This window comes from Ahaetulla prasina, chromosome 1, assembly GCF_028640845.1.
Source record: "Ahaetulla prasina isolate Xishuangbanna chromosome 1, ASM2864084v1, whole genome shotgun sequence".
Classification (NCBI taxonomy): domain Eukaryota; kingdom Metazoa; phylum Chordata; class Lepidosauria; order Squamata; family Colubridae; genus Ahaetulla; species Ahaetulla prasina.
Window position 1 is genome coordinate 177,078,987 of NC_080539.1, and position 17,318 is coordinate 177,096,304.

Genomic DNA, 17,318 nt, shown 5'->3' on the forward strand with positions numbered 1-17,318 from the left:
ACATTTGGAGAAAGAAAAGGAATCCTACTCACATATTTCCTCCCACACACACACACACAAAATGGTAGAGACTGGCAGTGCTTTGCTATCACCTAAGCAACCCTCAAAACAAGGGAGTAGCTGACTTAATCCAACTGAGACCCCTTTTAAACAGCCTCTGACCATTACCATCCTACCTCAGTAGCTGCCTGTGAGCCACAGCACAGCTCTTTAAAACACACACACACACACCGACAAACATCATGCAGCTTCTGGCACTACAGAACTTATCATGCTTACACTTACCTTTTGCAAATGATGACATTTTGTATCTTTATGAAAATAAATACTCTTCTTGTATAAATATAGAAAAATTAAGACACTACCTCCTTCAGAGTATGCCAGAAAAGCTCAGAAAAATAAGAGCTTCCTTTTCTTTTAAGTGACTTCTCTCCTGATGCAGCAGATACTTCTCTCACTGTTATTCAGAATTTACATACCGTCAACAGAATACTCTTTTAGAAAAAAAATAAAAGTCCTAATCATAATCGTCCTAGCCACCCACCCTGTAAAAAAATGATTTTCATCAGGATTTTATCCCCGATTGTTCCCTGCTCTCTTCCTATCTTCAGATATAAATGACTCAGAGAAACTGTCTTCAAGGTAAAAACCTAAGGATTTAAATTTCATCAATGAAAGAGGAGGGTCAAAAACTATGCCTCACCACCACCCTTTTCTCCTCCCCCTTCACCACCACGGAAACGCCTGGCTGCTGCAGAGATGAGAGTGGCTCACACCATTCCCACCCCCTCCAGCCGGCTCCTCCTTTCCTGGGAATTGACTGGTTTCCTTTAAAAGGAAGGATTCCTTAGGACCACCTACAATAAATACTGATCCTTCTTTCTCTCCCTCTCCCAGAGCTGCTGGCTGCTTTCCTCAAGCCATCTCTTTCTATATGAGAAGAGCCTCCTTTGGTTTTACAACTTCAGTTCTCATGCCCAACTGGAAGAAGGAGGGAGGGAGGGAGGGTCAGACTTGAACCCCTTTTCTTCTTTCTTGCTCTTAGCTTTAAAGAAATGTTGGAATTTGCTCTGTGAGCTATGCCAGCAATTTCTACATTTGAAATATAAATCAATGAGAAAGTGGCTCATTTTTGTTTTGTTCTTCTCTTTTCTGCCATGCTTCAGCTGCTTCTGCATGTTAGGGCTGCAATGCTATTCCTCATCATTGCTTCCTTGGATTTAGTGGGTGCAATTTTTGATAGATAAGCTTAACAATATGCTGTGCAAAACCCAGGTAAGATCATATGAATTTGTAAAACCATTTAAGGGTTTATTCTGTTGCAGTATTTAGGATTTCCTTCGAAGTTTTCAAGAGATGGTCACCCTTAGCAGACAGATCTGGGGCACTCTACAGAATGCCCATTTTTATTATAAGCTTTTATGGCTCAAATGTACCCCCACTCAGCTCTGGGGTGGGGGGGGCAGATAACATTTTTAAAAAAAAAAAAAAACAAGGGCTCTGGAAAAATAAGTAAATAGGTAAAAATTAGAGGGAAGAAAAGATGCATTTAGAAAGAGAATTCTACGGGAATGGAATGAGAGCAAATCATAAGGGATCAATTGGAAAAATCTGTGGAGCTGCATATTGATTTTCTCCATGGCCTACAGTTCCTGTGGGATCTACAAAACAGACTCATAAAATCAACACACAAGTGGATTACTGGGATAAAAGTAAATGTATTAGCTTCCACAATATAAAAGTATAATTTTATTTTTTCAACACAGGCACCACCAGACTCCAGACTGACTGTGTTATATCCCACAGAAATAACAGTCTAATGTTCCTGCAATTATTCTTTCACAATTTTTATGAATGCATAATAAACACTTCATTTTCTGTTATAACAAAAGGAGATATCCATGTAACACTAAGTTTGCAGATCTACTTACCTCTGCAAACTCAACCCTGTTCTCAGGGTTTGAGATACATAGAACCATGAACTAAACTACCTTGGCTCCATTTCCATACGCTAGGCTAAAATGCACTTGGCAACTTTATAGATCAATCTATCTTGCAGGCACACTATTATGCAATCTTCAGCTCCCAGAACAAAACCTTCATAAAGCAATGGCAAGTGAGCAGAAGGGGCCCTTCAAGTGAAATTCCAGTTTTCCAATGCATCTTCTAGGATGTACCCTTAACTCAGTTTAGTCTAAGGCTAACCCTAATTTCCTGAAGGTCTCCAGTTCAAGTACCAATCAGAACTGACCTGCTTATTTCTTTGGCTCAGAGTCCCTTTGGAGTTGCAATGCTTTCACAATAAGAAAGGAAACAAGTCCAAAAGCCTTTGGTAGGTAGGGCTTCAGCTACTCCTTCCATGAGCTGGAAGGAATGGGGGGAGGGGCGTGTATGCTTTCTCTCTTTTTTTAGCACGTTTGCATACTCAATGCCTCTATCAGCAGAATTTTCGATTTTCTATTTTCCTCTCCCTAGGAAGCACTAGCAAGGCCCGGATGGGGAAAGAAACGGGAGAGAGGTTGGGGCGCAGCGCCGGGGAAAGTTGAAAAAGCAACAAGAAGCCGGGACCTAAATACGGCCTCCATTAAAGCAAAAGCACTAAATGAAAAACACGAGGAATGGGAGAAGGCAGAACAGCAGCGTTTCAGAGAAGGACGTGACCAACGTCATGTCACCGCAGCGTATTTTCCCCCTCGGGCCGCTTTCCACTTTCATCACCATCACCACCCCGCACCAGCTGGTTTCAAAACACTGGCGCGCGGCCGCTCTCGCGCGCCTTGGCGCGCACCATTCCCAGTTCCCGGCCAAAAAAGCAAGCAGAGGCCTCCTCGAGGCAATCCTTAGTTCAGGAGACAAAGCCAGGCAAGAGGGCGGCGGTAGAGCAGGAGCAGCTACTCTCCCACCCACTTCCTTTTCCAAGCCAGCAGAGATTACCCACCTATTTCCTCGGGCGGTGGGGTTGGGCCGGGGAGTGGGGAAGGGTTTGGGAGCTCAATTCTGGCAGTAAGTGGTGGGATTTTTAAAAAAGAAAAGAAAAGAAAAAAAAATGGTGTATTTCACAAGCTCTGGTCTCTCCTCCCACTCACGTCAGGGCTCCAGCAGTGGGCCGGGGGGGGGGAGTGGAGGAGGAGGAGGAGGATCGGCGGCGGCTGCAGCAAGTTAAACGACTCCCTTTTAACCAGCCAGCTTCAAGGCGGAGGGAACTAACACGGAAGTGCGGCATGAAACATAGGGGTGGTTGTTTGCCCTTAAAAGCGCAGCCGCCAATCGCACGGCGAGGGAGCTGCCAGAGGAGGGCTGCTTGGCCATTGGTTGCTTTTGGCCCAGGCTTTTACTAAAAACGGCGATCTTCGCTGCAGCCGCGCGCCCGCAAAATAATGGGGACTCGGTTGTGTTCCAGGCTACGAAGTGTGCGCTGAGCATTTATTTTCGGGAGCAGCGGCGATCTCCCGTTGAAGTGACTAAAGGACGAGAATTTGTGGGAAACACCCGAAAAGCCACTCTTAACACTCGACGAATGTGGTGGTCTCGTCGTTTTGGACGGCTTTGGTCTTGACTCTGACCCGGAGAAAGTGACAGGTGCACAATGAATGCAATAAGGGTTCGCGTGTCCCCTCGTGAACATCGGATTATCTTTGTTACATTGGCCGTTTTCACTCAATATGCTAAACTGTAACATAATCGTGGATTAGGACTAATCCCTGTCTTAAACTATGATTTCTTAACCACATGACTGAGACATGCTAAATTATAGTGCGGTTTGGCAAGCTTTGATATAGTTTATTATGGCTGTAAAATAATGAGTAAAATACAAAATATGTGATTGATTTACATTCGATCTCTTGTTCAGGAATTCATGGCATTCAACATTTTTTTTCACAACTCCATGTGAAAAGCTGAGAGAGTGGCTGGCCCAAACTCACTATATTTGCGTGGTTGAAAGTAGACTAAATCTTGGATATTCCTGGGGCTTGTCCAATGTTACTACATCACAGTAGTGGAATGCAGCCATGAGATCATTTACAATAAAATATTGAAAATTACTTTCAGATGTGAGTTAAATAACCTGCAGTTTTGTCTGAGGACAGTGGTCCACCGCTACCCCAAGTAGAAGAAGGCTGAGTTAAAACTTGAAAACTCTGGGAATTGTTTTTTAACAAAAAGCCTTCTCCCTTACATGAAAGACATGTGAATACAGCATAGAACATGTCAAACTCAGAGTTACTTACTTTAAAAAGAGCAACATCCTTCCCTGATAATTAACCATCATATCTCAGGTGCCAACAGAGATTTGAAGGCCCTCAGTTGAGGATCTATGTGTCAAGGTTTGCAGTCATTCGGGCATTTTATTTGTTTATTAAATTTCTAAGCCACCCATCTTCCCTACGGCTAACTTTTGTTGGCTTTGCGCCAAATTGATAAAGGACTTTGAAAGTCAAGAGCCACTACAAATCATGACTGTTTAAAAGTCAAGATTTTGAACAGGATCCAAGAGTTATCAGCACAGCAATCTTTTCTAATGTAGAAAGTTGACCTTCTCTTTTAAAGGTCAGTAAGCATTTCCCCCCACCCCAGCAGTATTTTGAGAATGTAATCACCTAATATTCACCTGTGCCATCAAAGAAACTAGGTACTGATTTTCAAATGTAATAACCAAAACAATACAAAGCACCTAGTAATTTTATCTGTATGTCTTACAGAATCAACAGAAATTTTAAATGTCTATACATCAAATATTCAAAGTATACAAGAAATATTTAAGGTATCAAACAGAATTTGAAAAGTATGAATTGTGGATCTGAAAAGGAAATAGTTAATATGAAAAAAAAACAGCTTTTCCAGAACGCATAATGAAACAAATATGAAAGTTTAAAAGCAAAATACTTTGGCTTCTGCCTTTTTTTGTTGGACTAATGTGAATCAAAAAGAATCTGGGGTTAATGTGGGAATTGTAAAACAGCAGAGATGGAATATTCCTAAAGGGGCATTTGTTGGTAGAGGAAAGCTGTCGGATATGATCATCCAGCTGAGGCCTTTTGAAGCAGTAGTAGCAATAGTAGTTTATTGATTAATCTTATAACCCTATCAAAAAAAGAATAAAAATAAAATACAGGATCTAATTCCAGGGTAAAATAGATAAAATAAATTGAAGAAGATAGAAATCAAAATATTTTGCTTTAAAAATTTTATGTTTCTTTTTGTTATTCCTTATAAATAAACACATTCAGAAACACATACACATGTAAATGGATAGGTAATGGGAAAAAAGCCAAAAAGTATGTAAAAACACTTTCTTCATAAACCACCTGAATTTTATAACTTATTCCATGATTTATTTGATAAAAGTGGCCCTCCAGCTACAATATGAAAAAGGAAGGGAGAATTTGAAGGCTAGATTCTGCCTATTCTGCATCAATAATTATTACCCTGCACTTTGTCTTTGGCGGTATATCCTACATTGCTCTCCACAATATTTTTATTTATTTAGTGGAATTATAAATAAATAATGAAGTCTAAAAACCATAAATACTCTCAAACAACATTTCTATAATTGCAGTAGTATTTTTTTGGAACAGCAACAGCCAGTTTTATTATAGACAGTAAGAAACAGTATTTTGAAATTAGCAATGGCAATATCAAGATTCTAAATCTTTTCTGATACTGCTCCTTAAAAGAGGTCTTTATTTCTGGTCTGTTTGATACATGCAGTTTATTAAATAAGGCATAGGTGAACATCATGAATGGCCTCATAGGTAGGCTCAAACTTAAAACACATGTGCACAGCACATTAAACATAGCTTAATTGCAGCAAGGAATGCCCTACACAACCCAATCACCATAGTTCATTTATCCACCCCTATTTGGAGGGTATCTCAATAGAATTTGCATTAACAATTAGTCATACCATAGTTGTAGGGAGGAGGGAAGCCCAATTCCTTGTTTTCAGAATAAAGTCTTCTTGTGCCTGGCTTGGAAAAAGTAAATACAGGCCCCAAATCATCACACAGAAACGCTTTCAGAGGCACTAAAGAGATAAAATAAAATAAAAATTACCAGGCGCAGCATTATGTTGTTCTATCCACACTGATTTTCTTTTCTTTTTCTTTACTCGGCCCTGGATTAACCATTAAAACAAAATGAGCATGGGCATGGGCATGGGCACCAAGGGAAGGGAGGGCACCGTAGAGTTTTTTCCCCCGGTTGTCCTACCCTGAACTCTTTCACTGCAACCCGCAATATTAGTTCTCAGTACCTATTAAGCATAACATCTTGTCAATTAAGCCAACGATCCCAACCTTTTTTGGCACCAGGGACTGGTTTTGTAGAAGACAATTTGTCCACGGGGGATTGTTTTGGTTTCATTTGCTCACCCGCTGTGCCAGTTGTGCACAGCTGGTCTGCATACCACCAGCTGTGCAGACCATTTCCTAATAGGCCACCGACTGTCACCAGTTTGTGGAGACCCCTGAGTTAAGCACTAGAAGAGCAGAGAGGCACCATTGTTGGGCTGTGTATAGGGGCTTAATCTGGCCCAGACTCAGAGGTCTTCTGAGTATTTTCCTTTTTCCCTTTTTTCTGTGAAGTATTTTCCTATTATTGAACACATTTTTTAGCAAGGCATTGGACTCACAACAGTAGCATCAATAAAATTACCAAAGAAAAAAATCAGCATAAATTATAGGCCTACATAGTCACCTCCAAAGACTCAGGGAAATTTAATCAATAATGGTAAGTTAGCAATTAGGTCACCTGCATTTGAGCTTAGCAATTCCTTAACTGTTTCTCATGGAATTCATTATTCATTTCAGTAAAACAGATGCATCAGTGTCTTTAGCCATCTTTGATAACGGTACGGTAATTTTCCTGATATTTTATTTATAGATTAAAAATCAGTAGTCAGAAAAGTGGGAGGGAATGGTAGAAGAGAATGATAGATGTTTAATCCAAACGTTTTACCTATTCTTAATGCTGCTATTCCTAAAGTTGCGCTACTTTAAAATGTATAGTGTCCACTTCACTTGTGGTAACACTATTATTATATCCATTAGTCCATTTCTTTAAGCTTTAAGCTGTGCTTTATTTGGAAACCCATATTGCCCACATAGGCATGTGCCAACAGTACATGCACAGTTCTACTGATATTCTAAATTAGAGTTAATAATAACAGAGTTGGAAGGGACCTTGGGGGTCTTCTAGTCCAACCCCCTGCCAAGGCAGGAAACCCTACACCACTTCAGACAAATGGTTATCCAACATCTTCTTAAAAATTTCCAGTGTTGGAGCATTCACAACTTCTGCAGGCAAGTTGTTCCACTCATTAATTGTTCTGACTATCAGGAAATTCCTCCTTAGTTCTAAGTTGCTTCTCTCCTTGATTAGTTTCCACCCATTGCTTCTTGTTCTACTCTCAGGTGCTTTGGAGAATAGCTTGACTCCCTCTTCTTTGTGGCAACCCCTGAGATATTGGAACACTGCTATCATGTCTCCTAGTCCTTCTTTTCATTAAACTAGACATACCGAGTTCCTGCAATTGTTCTTCATATGTTTTAGCCTCCAGTCCCCTAATTTGTCCCCTAATAGTCCCCTAAAGTTGTGAAAGTAGGTTCTTATTCTGTCTGAGAAACATTGCAACTGCACAGAGGATAGATGGATGAGGTGGGGGAAAATGTCAATTCTTTGGTCTACTTGATTCAGTAATAAAAATGGGTTATCTGATTTGATGGGGGGGAAGTTCAATTTAGAGAAGAGTGGAATATTATAATGTTTACTTAGCAATTTATGCTGTATGCATAATGCCTCCCAAGACCTGCCCTCTGTGTTTACACTGGTTTTACTTTTTGCTGTAATCTCACATGTTTTATTTCTATTATTGAAGAGAAATAAATTATATTTATGACAAATGTCTGTTAAAATGTAGCCAAGAGTATTCGTTATCAGGAAAAGTAAGACTTAATTTTAATTGCTTTCCTCTTTGTTTAGATCAAAGAACAAAATAAAGCAATATTCCTATCAACAGTCATCAGTAAAAATAAAAAATAGAACTTGTGACCCGTAACATCTATTCTTTTCTGCCTCATAATTAGATTGAAAAAGTATATGGGTAAAAGTTTCTCTACCTTCACTAATGTAGGTAGTTCTTTCATTTCCAACCTGTTATATATGATTACTGTTATATATGATTTTCCTGGGCTCCAAGATCACAGCAGATGGGGACTGCAGCTAAGAAATTAAAAGATGCTTGCTCCTGGGGAGGAAAGCTATGGCAAATCTAGACAGCGTACTAAAAAGCAGAGACATCACCCTGCCAACAAAAGTGCGTATAGTCAAGGCTATGGTTTTCCCAGTTGCAATATATGGCTGCACAGGTTGGACCATAAGAAAGGCTGAGCACCAAAGAATTGAGGCCTTTGAACTCTGGTGCTGGAGAAGACTCCTGCGAGTCCCTTGGACTGCAAGGCGGAACAAACAAGTCAGTCCTGAATGGAGATTTTATCTTATTGTGTTTGACTGTGGACTGTTGGATTATATTACGTTGTTTAAGTACTTTACAAGGGGATTCTCAGCAGGAACTTTGTCATGGAGGTTCTTTCAGAAGAATGGATTTGTGACTTTATACAGGACTACACAGAAAGTATGTATTTAATTATTCAAAAATACGAATTGATAAAAAATGGGGACGTTTTGGATGAGAGCTTGGAGCAAATTAACCAGTGCAACCACTCGGAAAATGGAATGCAGGAGATACAAATAAAAGTGGATAAATATGAAGATTTGATCGTGAAGAAACAAGGTGATGTAAAGAAGTTTTCTTTAAATAGTTTGGATGAACTGCCTGAATTTGTGCTACAGGAGATTGTCCCTCAAATGGAAAAGACTCACAAGCTTAATGTTTCCCAAGAGTTCTCTTTTGGACTGATGGAATATCGGCAGTAATTTTTGGATTCTTGGACATAAGGAATTACTAGGAAATATTGTGATTGACTTTTAGAAGGAGTAACGAAGGAAAGACAGAGATTAATGCACCAAAAAAATGGCAAGAGACAAAAGTATTATTCTTGAAACAAGGTTTTTAAAATATTAATAGACAAAATATTAGTGTTCCGGAAAGACAATTTGTGAGGAATCTGGAAGAAATGGGTTGATTATATGTTTTATATCTATCATAAAAGACTAGATATTTGGATCTATACTGGATTTTGATGAGGAAGGACTAAAGTTGAATAGATATTGTAATTTTCTGTATTGAAATTTTATAAGGTGTTGCACTAAATTTTAAATAGAATATTTTCAAAAGATCTTATGTAAGAAAGACATGGGGGGAAAAATTATATGGTTATAGAAGTTATAAGGGACATATTTTTTGAATTGATTGGATTTTTATGCTTTAGTTGGTTTTAAATACTTTAGGATTAATTTGTTCTATTGATTTATATATTTTACTATTGTTAATTCTTAATTTTTATTTTTTATTTTTTTATTTTTTTTGAAGGATTTTGGTTATGTTAGGAGGAAGTCAGAGCTAGAGAAGGAAAATTGGTATAATAGTTTTGGGAGAAAATGTTCTTAGCATATGTTTGTCTTATTTTTAACTATACCTTGTGCTTCTTCCGGGAAGCCAGGGGGGAGGGTATTAGTGAAGGGAGGGGGGTTGGGGGGAAAGGGGAAAAAAATTTTTTCTGTAAAACTTTTTGAATAAAAAAACAAAAAACAAGTCAGTCCTAGAGGAGATCAACCCTGACTGCTCTTTAGAAGGCCAGATCCTGAAGATGAAACTGAAATACTTTGATCACCTAATGAGAAGGAAGGACTCACTGGAGAAGAGCCTAATCCTGGAAAAAACTGGGGGCAAAAGAAGAAGGGGACGACAGAGAACGAGGTGGCTGGATGGAGTCACTGAAGCAGTAGGCATGAGTTTAAATGAACTCCAGAGGATGGTAGAGGACAGGAAGGCCTGGAGGAACGTTGTCCATGGGGTCGCGATGGGTCGGACACGGCTTCGCAACTAACAACAACAATATATGATTACAATAGATTTCTACCCATTAAAGCAATATAGAGGAACTATGTAGTAGTTTACCTTTACAAACCAAAGCAATCATCCATAAACCATGCTGACTAGGAGGTCTAAGATCTGGAGAATCCCTGGTTTAAGAAGGCTAACTTCAATGAGTTATATAATGCAATATTTTGAGGATGAATCCTTAGAAGGATGTGTTTCAAAACTGTAATGCATGTAGCTGTTTTTTATTATAATTACTGTTAATGTAATGTCTTTTCTAATTCAGGCAAATTGATTAGAAAAAAGGGGAGGAGAAAAATGGCTGATTTTAGAACTGTGTCTATACCATTAAATTGATAGAGAGAGAAAAAGCTTTCATGCACACAAATTGGGTGTTAACAAATACAAAATACTATTGGTTACAATATAAGTTATCTCCCAAAACTTGCTGGCAATGAAAAAATGCTTTGTTTTTAAAAATATAATTTCCACCCATTTCAGTGGTTTTCATACTGTCCCATGGGTTAAGCTGCTATGATTGGCGAGAAGCAGAAATTAACTAGACAGTCATGTTAAAAATAACAAAAACAGCTAGCTCTTCTTTCCAGTTCAGTGAGTACTGCATGGGACTGCAGTTATACATACAAGCTACAGAAAAACTTTGTAGTTATTTATATTTAAAGAGTATGTGAAACAGTTTTAAAAAAATAAATACATTAGATGCATCATTATTCCTCATAGTCACAGTGTATAAGGTTCTGACATATTTAAGAGCTTCAAAGAAATAATGCCAGGACTATAATTAATTTTTTTTTAAAAAAAGAACAATCCATTGGCCCCAGAAATCATTGATCAACAAGAGCTATATTATTTAGACCATGCTACATGGCACCCCTGCTAATTAAATCAATATGCACAGAGAGAGAGAGAGAGAGAGAGAGAGAGAGAGAGAGATTAGGTTAGCATACTAAGCTTAGACACACTTTGCTTAACTGTGGTTTATTGAATAAATGACTAGATTTGCCCAACACACGAAGCTAAAACCATCAAACCAGACTATGATTCGGTTTAATACGTGAATGAAGTGTAACATTTAAGAGGAAATCTCAAAAAGCAAGAAAGAAATTTGAGAACTGTGTTCCTTAATCTAATGTACTGAAGTTGCCAGGGACATGGTGCTACTTGCATTAAGAAATTGTCTTAATCCTGTGACATTTAGCGTCCTTGAACGCTGTTCAGTATGTGACTATATTTTATATTCCTTATGTTACTTAAGACATTTCTCAGATGTTCTTCTTGGAAACTAAAAATAGCAGGATCTTTCAGGAGCAAAGGGGCATATACTTATATACAGATTATCTGAGTGATTCAGAGTCTATTACCATTAATATAAAGTACTATAATGAATAATTGAATGTGGGTCTAAGATATTGAGGATTGCATATTTAAATATATAAGATGGAAAAGGTATACCTTTTTAAAAGAAGTTGTCTAATGTTCCCTGTATGGAATATTATCCAACTTCCTCGAAGTCAGTTGAATTAAAGTAGGAACAGTTTTTGTGTTTAGATATAAAAAGTGTAACCTGGAAGATGGTATTAACATCTGCAAAAGATTTTTTATGTTTGCATTTCCAGATAAAATTTTACTAGCATTTTTATAATATGGCTACAAATGAAATGTTCAAGAAGACATTGTTACTGTGTGGCTGGATTCATGCATTATAGTAAATCACAATGTGATTTGGTTGGACTGGATTGGATTAGATTGGGTTAGCAAATCAGGCTAATGTGGGTGCTACGTATTTTAATCTGAGCAACATGATAAGATCTATTTTGTGAGAAATAGGGATACAAATCTGCTAGATAGTATGGAAATCCAGTAGATTTGCAACAGTTTGAATAAGTACAATCAAACAATGCTGATAACTAGTTTAGCATTATTCTAGAGTAAAATATTGGGTAGAATTTTTCAGGGCTCCATCCTTGTTTAGTACTATTCAACATCTTTGTAAATGACACAAATGTTGGAATGGGAAGGATAGTTATTTGCAAATAACCTCAGGGTTGGAGGATTAGCTAAAGCCTCAGAGAACAAAACAAAATTACTATTCAAAATAGCCTCAACAGGCGTCAACACTGAGCCAAATCCAAGAAGATGGTGTCTGAATGTGAAAAATGTAAGTTTCTGCATACTAATAATAATAATAATAATAATAATAATAATAATAATAATAATAATAATAATAATAATAATAATAATAATATAATTTTTATACCGCCCTTCTCTCGAAGGACTCAGGGCGGTTAACAGCCAGATAAAATCACAATAACATACAATACAATAAAACCAAAAGTAAAAAACTTATTCAATCTAGGCAATAATTTAAAATTAAAATACATAAAATATAAGCCCATTTAAAATACTGTTAAAAACCCATTTATGCCAGTCCTGCACGGAAGAATAAATACGTCTTCAGCTCACGGCAAAAGGTCCAGAGGTCAGGAAGTTGACGAAGTCCTGTAGGAAGCTCATTCCAGAGGGTCGGTGCTCCCACCGAGAAGGCTCTCCCCCGGGGGGGCCGCCAGCCGACATTGTTTGGCTGACGGCACCCTGAGGAGACCCTCTCTATGGGAGCGCACCGGTTGATGGGAGGCAAAATATAGGAAAAATAATAAATATGCAGTATTACCCATTATTCCTGGCTTGGCAGAAGTAAATGTAAAAAGAATTTAGGAATTCTAACTGACCAGGAACACAATTTGAGCAAGCAACTAGATAGATAGATAGATAGATAGATAGATAGATAGATAGATAGATAGATAGATAGATAGATAGATAGATAGATAGATAGATAGAATTCTTTATTGACTTTATTGACCTTGTGCGATTGGACACACAAGGAATTTGTCTTTGGAGCGTATGTTCTCACTGTGCATAAAAAAGAAAAGATATATTCATCAAGAATCATAAGGTACAACATTTAATAATAGTCATAGGGTACAAATAAGCAATCAAATCATACTAGGAAAAAATCAATATAAACCGTAAGGATACAAGCAACAAAGTTACAGTCATACAGTCATAAGTGGGAGCAGATGGGTGATAGGAACAATGAGAAGATTAATAGTAATGCAGACTTAGTGAATAGTTTGACAGTGTTGAGGGAATTATTTGTTTAGCCGAATGATGGCGTTCGGGGGAAAAACTGTTCTTGTGTCTAGTTGTTCTGGTGTACAGTGCTCTATAGCGTCGTTTTGAGGGTAGGAGTTGAAACAATTGAAACAACAAGATTGGAGTTAAAAGCACCAATCTAGTTTTCTTGTGCCTTGCTGTAATAAAAGCACTGTGTTTAATTCCTAGGAGATAGTAATTTAATTGTACTTTGTGCTGCTTCAAAGTGTGTTCAGTTCTGCTTGTAAAGCAGATATGAAGAATTTGGAGCAGGTGAGCTGGAGAGCCACTAGAATGATAAGTGGCTGGGAAACCAATCCCTTTGAACTTTGTACAGTATTGGTCTTTGTTAGTTTTTAATCTTCTTTTTAAAACTTTTAATAAAATATTTTTTTAAAAAGGCAACCAAGCCATTTGAGAAATGGTTTACAAAGATAGTAGCTACAATTATCCAAAAAGTTGTCAGAGGCAAGAGGGATCTGATCTGTTCTCTGCTGAAACCAAGAGCAGGACAAGGTTCAACAGGGTGAAACTAAAATAAGGAAATTCAAGCTGAATAATGGGAAGAATTTGCTTGATAAGTAAAAGTTTTTAATATGCAGAACTGTCTGCTTAGAATGCTGGTAGACTCACTCTCATGACTTAAGATTTCCAAACTGGCTGTTCCATGTTTTATTCCTGGTTTCACCCTGGTCGAAGATGAATGAAATGCATTTCATGATAGGTTGTCAACAGTCCATGTTTCCTAGAGCAGTATAATGTCATGATGGGAGAGAAAGTCAGAAAAGCAGGGATCCCTGATGGGTTTAAACCATCTGCACTGCACACCTGGGACTAGATCGGTGATTTTTGCAAGGGTGGTAGGTTCATATTCGTTGATGGTTGGGGCAGTTGGAGTTGTGTCTCCTGGGGGAGGGGAGATGTGGCACCTGCTCATCCTTTTCTTCCATCTGTGTTTTCATCCGGGGAATCAGTGCCGCATAGGTGGCAAAATATGGATCATTGGTGAGCAGAAATTCCAACTGTTAACAGGGGGAAGCATCCTTTAGCTTGTCCAGTGTAAATGGGGATAAGGGAAGCTGTTTCTGCTAGTAGTCAGATTTCCATGGGACCAGAGGAAAAGTTTTAAACGTGTGTATTCTATATTTTGTTAGCTTTTAAAATTGTTTCTGTTCTATCCTTCTTAGGCTGGTCTACGACCATAATAAAAAAAATGATTGATAAAAATTATCCAGGAGCTGAGTAATTGTTTGGGGTTATACTGTAGTGTACTCAGTAAGCTCAAACTGCCCAAGGAGCTGCTGATCCAATTCTACAGAGGAATTATTGAGTCTGTCATTTGCACCTCTATAACTGTCTGGTTCGGTTCTGCAACCCAACAAGAAAAACACAGACTTCAGAGGATAATAAGAACTGCAGAAAAAATAATTGCTACCAACCTGACTTCCATTGAGGACCTGTATACTGCACGAATCAAGAAGAGGGCCGTGAAAATATTTGCAGATCCCTCGCATCCTGGACATAAACTGTTTCAACTCCTACCCTCAAAACGACGCTATAGAGCACTGCACACCAGAACAACTAGACACAAGAACAGTTTTTTCCCGAAGGCCATCACTCTGCTAAACAAATAATTCCCTCAACACTGTCAGACTATTTACTGAATCTGCACTACTATTAATCGTTTCATAGTTCCCATCACCAATTTCTTTCCACTTATGACTGTATGACTATAACTTGTTGCTGGCAATCCTTATGATTTATATTGATATATTGATCGTCAATTGTGTTGTAAATGTTGTACCTTGATGAAGGTATCTTTTCTTTTATGTACACTGAGAGCATATGCACCAAGACAAATTCCTTGTGTGTCCAATCACACTTGGCCAATAAATAAAAAAAAAAGTTGAAACAGGTATTTTACTCTCTATGATTATCCCATTTGTTTGCCCAATATGTTCTATGGGTTAGTATAATGTATGATGCCAGCTAATTGTGGCTTGTTTAATAAATACCGTATTTTTCGCTCCATAAGACACACTTTCCCCCCCAAAAAAGTGGGTGAAAATGGTGCCGATCCTTTGGTGAATAGTAGCCAGGCCGCAGCAGCAGGGTCCTTTTACAGTGCTGAACCTCACCTCTTCTGTCGTTGTCATTTCCTGCTTCTTCTGTGTCTTTTCCGAAGTGCAGGAGTAAAATAAGCAGAGCTGGCACATGAGAGGACACCTATCTATGGTCCTCTCAGGCTCTGCCTGATTTTTTTTTTCTTGTTTTCCTCCTATAAACCTAAGTGTGCTTCACGGTCAGGTGCATCTTATAGTGCAAAAATATGGTATTTATGTAAAATAAATAGGCACTAAAGATGGTAGATCCTTTACCACCTTTAATGTCTAATTGTTTTACTGCAGCTTTCACGACTATGTGCTATATAATAATAATTGCATGAATTTCAATATAGTTACTAGCTTTGTACCCATTTAACTACAGGTAATTCTTGACTTGCAATCACCATAGAGTCCAGAATTTCCATCATAAATCATGATGATGGTAAGTCAAGGGACACACATGATAGACCTGATTTTACAGTTTTTTGTGGCAGTCCTTACGCAAACATCACAATCATTTCTGTGGCAGTCCTTATGCACAACATCACAAGATATATATTCCTATTATTTGTGTGGGGGGGGGGTTGTAGGAAACCAGCTGAAAAGGCTGGAGACTGGCAGAAACTCTTCTAAATTGTGGTCACATGACTGTGGAATGCTGCAACTGGCCATAAAGGTGAACTAGTTGCCAGGCACCCAAGATGTGGTCATGGAATTTGCAGGGAGGGTCGTCAGAACCAGGGGTGGGTTCTACTTATCTTTACTACTGGTTCTACTTATCTTTACTACTGGTTCGCATTGTGCCTGCGCGTTTCTGTACGTCCTGATGACGTTTGGGTCAGTGGGCAGAGCGTCCTGCCAGTTTTACTACCAGTTTGATAGAACCGGTCCAAACCGGGGGCAACCCACCACTGGTCAGAACTCCAGAACTGAGTTATAAGTAACTTTGAGTGATCCATTATAACTGTGAACTGCTGCTAAGTGAAGTCATTAAGCGCGGATTACCTGTACTCATTTAATTATCAGGGAATTGCTGGGAAGAGTGGAGAGACTTGTGAACTGGTATATATGCTCCTAAATGAATGATTTGTATAAAATGTACCAATGAAGCAACCTTTTCAGCTGGGGTTTTTAATCTTGCTTTTAAGTGAACTATACACAGTTCCCAAAATACTACAATGGCCACAAGTGCTATTAATCTCTGCTTGTTTGGAGTGAGGATATTATTACAGTGACCTTTGGATATAGCTTCTTAAACCATGGTGTGAAGGGCAGTAAATTTCACAGTATATTTTTAATAATCACTATGTGGGTCTATGTTACTCTTCAGAGAACCATATTGCCCTAGGAGAAATCAGTTCATTAACGTTTATTGGGGGGAGGGGACGAGAATCTGGAGGGGGGGAAAATCAGATTTAACGGTTGGTTATTGCCAGATGCACATTCTTGCAACTTGAATCTTGCATTAGGTTTCTTCAGCAAAATTTTTATATAAATCTAGGGATCACAGTTTTAATAGTCAAATTTGGACCCAATGTTCAGGAAAGTGTTTTCAAGAAATAGTAATAAATTTTGACTTGGCTGGCAAATATTTTTGTGCCATGTAGACAGGAGGAATTGCTGTCTTTTGCTTGTTTGCCTTGGAAACATAACCAATATTCTATGAAAAGTCCTCTGTTGTCCTGCAAGCCTGTAGTCAAAGTTTCATTTCCAGATTTTATTTATATGTTTGCAATTTTTGAGAAGAGTCAATATGAGCAAAACTGAATAGAAACCTCATTGATGCTTCAGGTTTGCCTCCAAACTGAGATGAATATTACACCTCATAATTTTTCTTGGGTGAGTTTGTAATCTGTCGTTCCCTCCCACCCCGTCACCCTTTCTTGCAGAAATGTACAGCTATACTTTGTCACAATGATTGTATAGAAATTGTCCACATAGCTGTAATTGTCTTCCTACCGTCAGTCTTGAGAAATAATCCAGACAAGAAATACACACCCCAGAAATACTAGTTCTAACTTTACTGTTGGGTTACATTA

General features: G+C 38.3%; 2 protein-coding genes across 10 annotated transcripts in view; one reads left to right on the forward strand and one right to left on the reverse strand.

The window, feature by feature from the left end:
• UGP2 (UDP-glucose pyrophosphorylase 2) overlaps positions 1-17,318 on the reverse strand; it is a 43,189-nt gene that overhangs the window by 13,528 nt on the left and 12,343 nt on the right. The window contains exon 2 of one of the 2 annotated variants that reach the window (XM_058182580.1): positions 5,906-6,025. In XM_058182580.1, the coding sequence (XP_058038563.1) occupies positions 5,906-6,025 (120 nt within the window). Of the gene's footprint in view, positions 1-285; positions 662-5,905; positions 6,026-17,318 lie in introns of those variants that run through there. The other variant, XM_058182588.1, reaches the window with a different exon arrangement.
• The window catches only part of WDPCP (WD repeat containing planar cell polarity effector), a 262,122-nt gene continuing 247,954 nt past the window's right edge, over positions 3,151-17,318 (forward strand). For all 8 annotated transcript variants that reach the window (XR_009155037.1, XM_058182505.1, XM_058182449.1 and 5 more), the window contains exon 1: positions 3,151-3,579. The gene's annotated coding sequence lies outside the window, so the exon portion shown is untranslated. The remainder of the gene's footprint in view (positions 3,580-17,318) is intronic.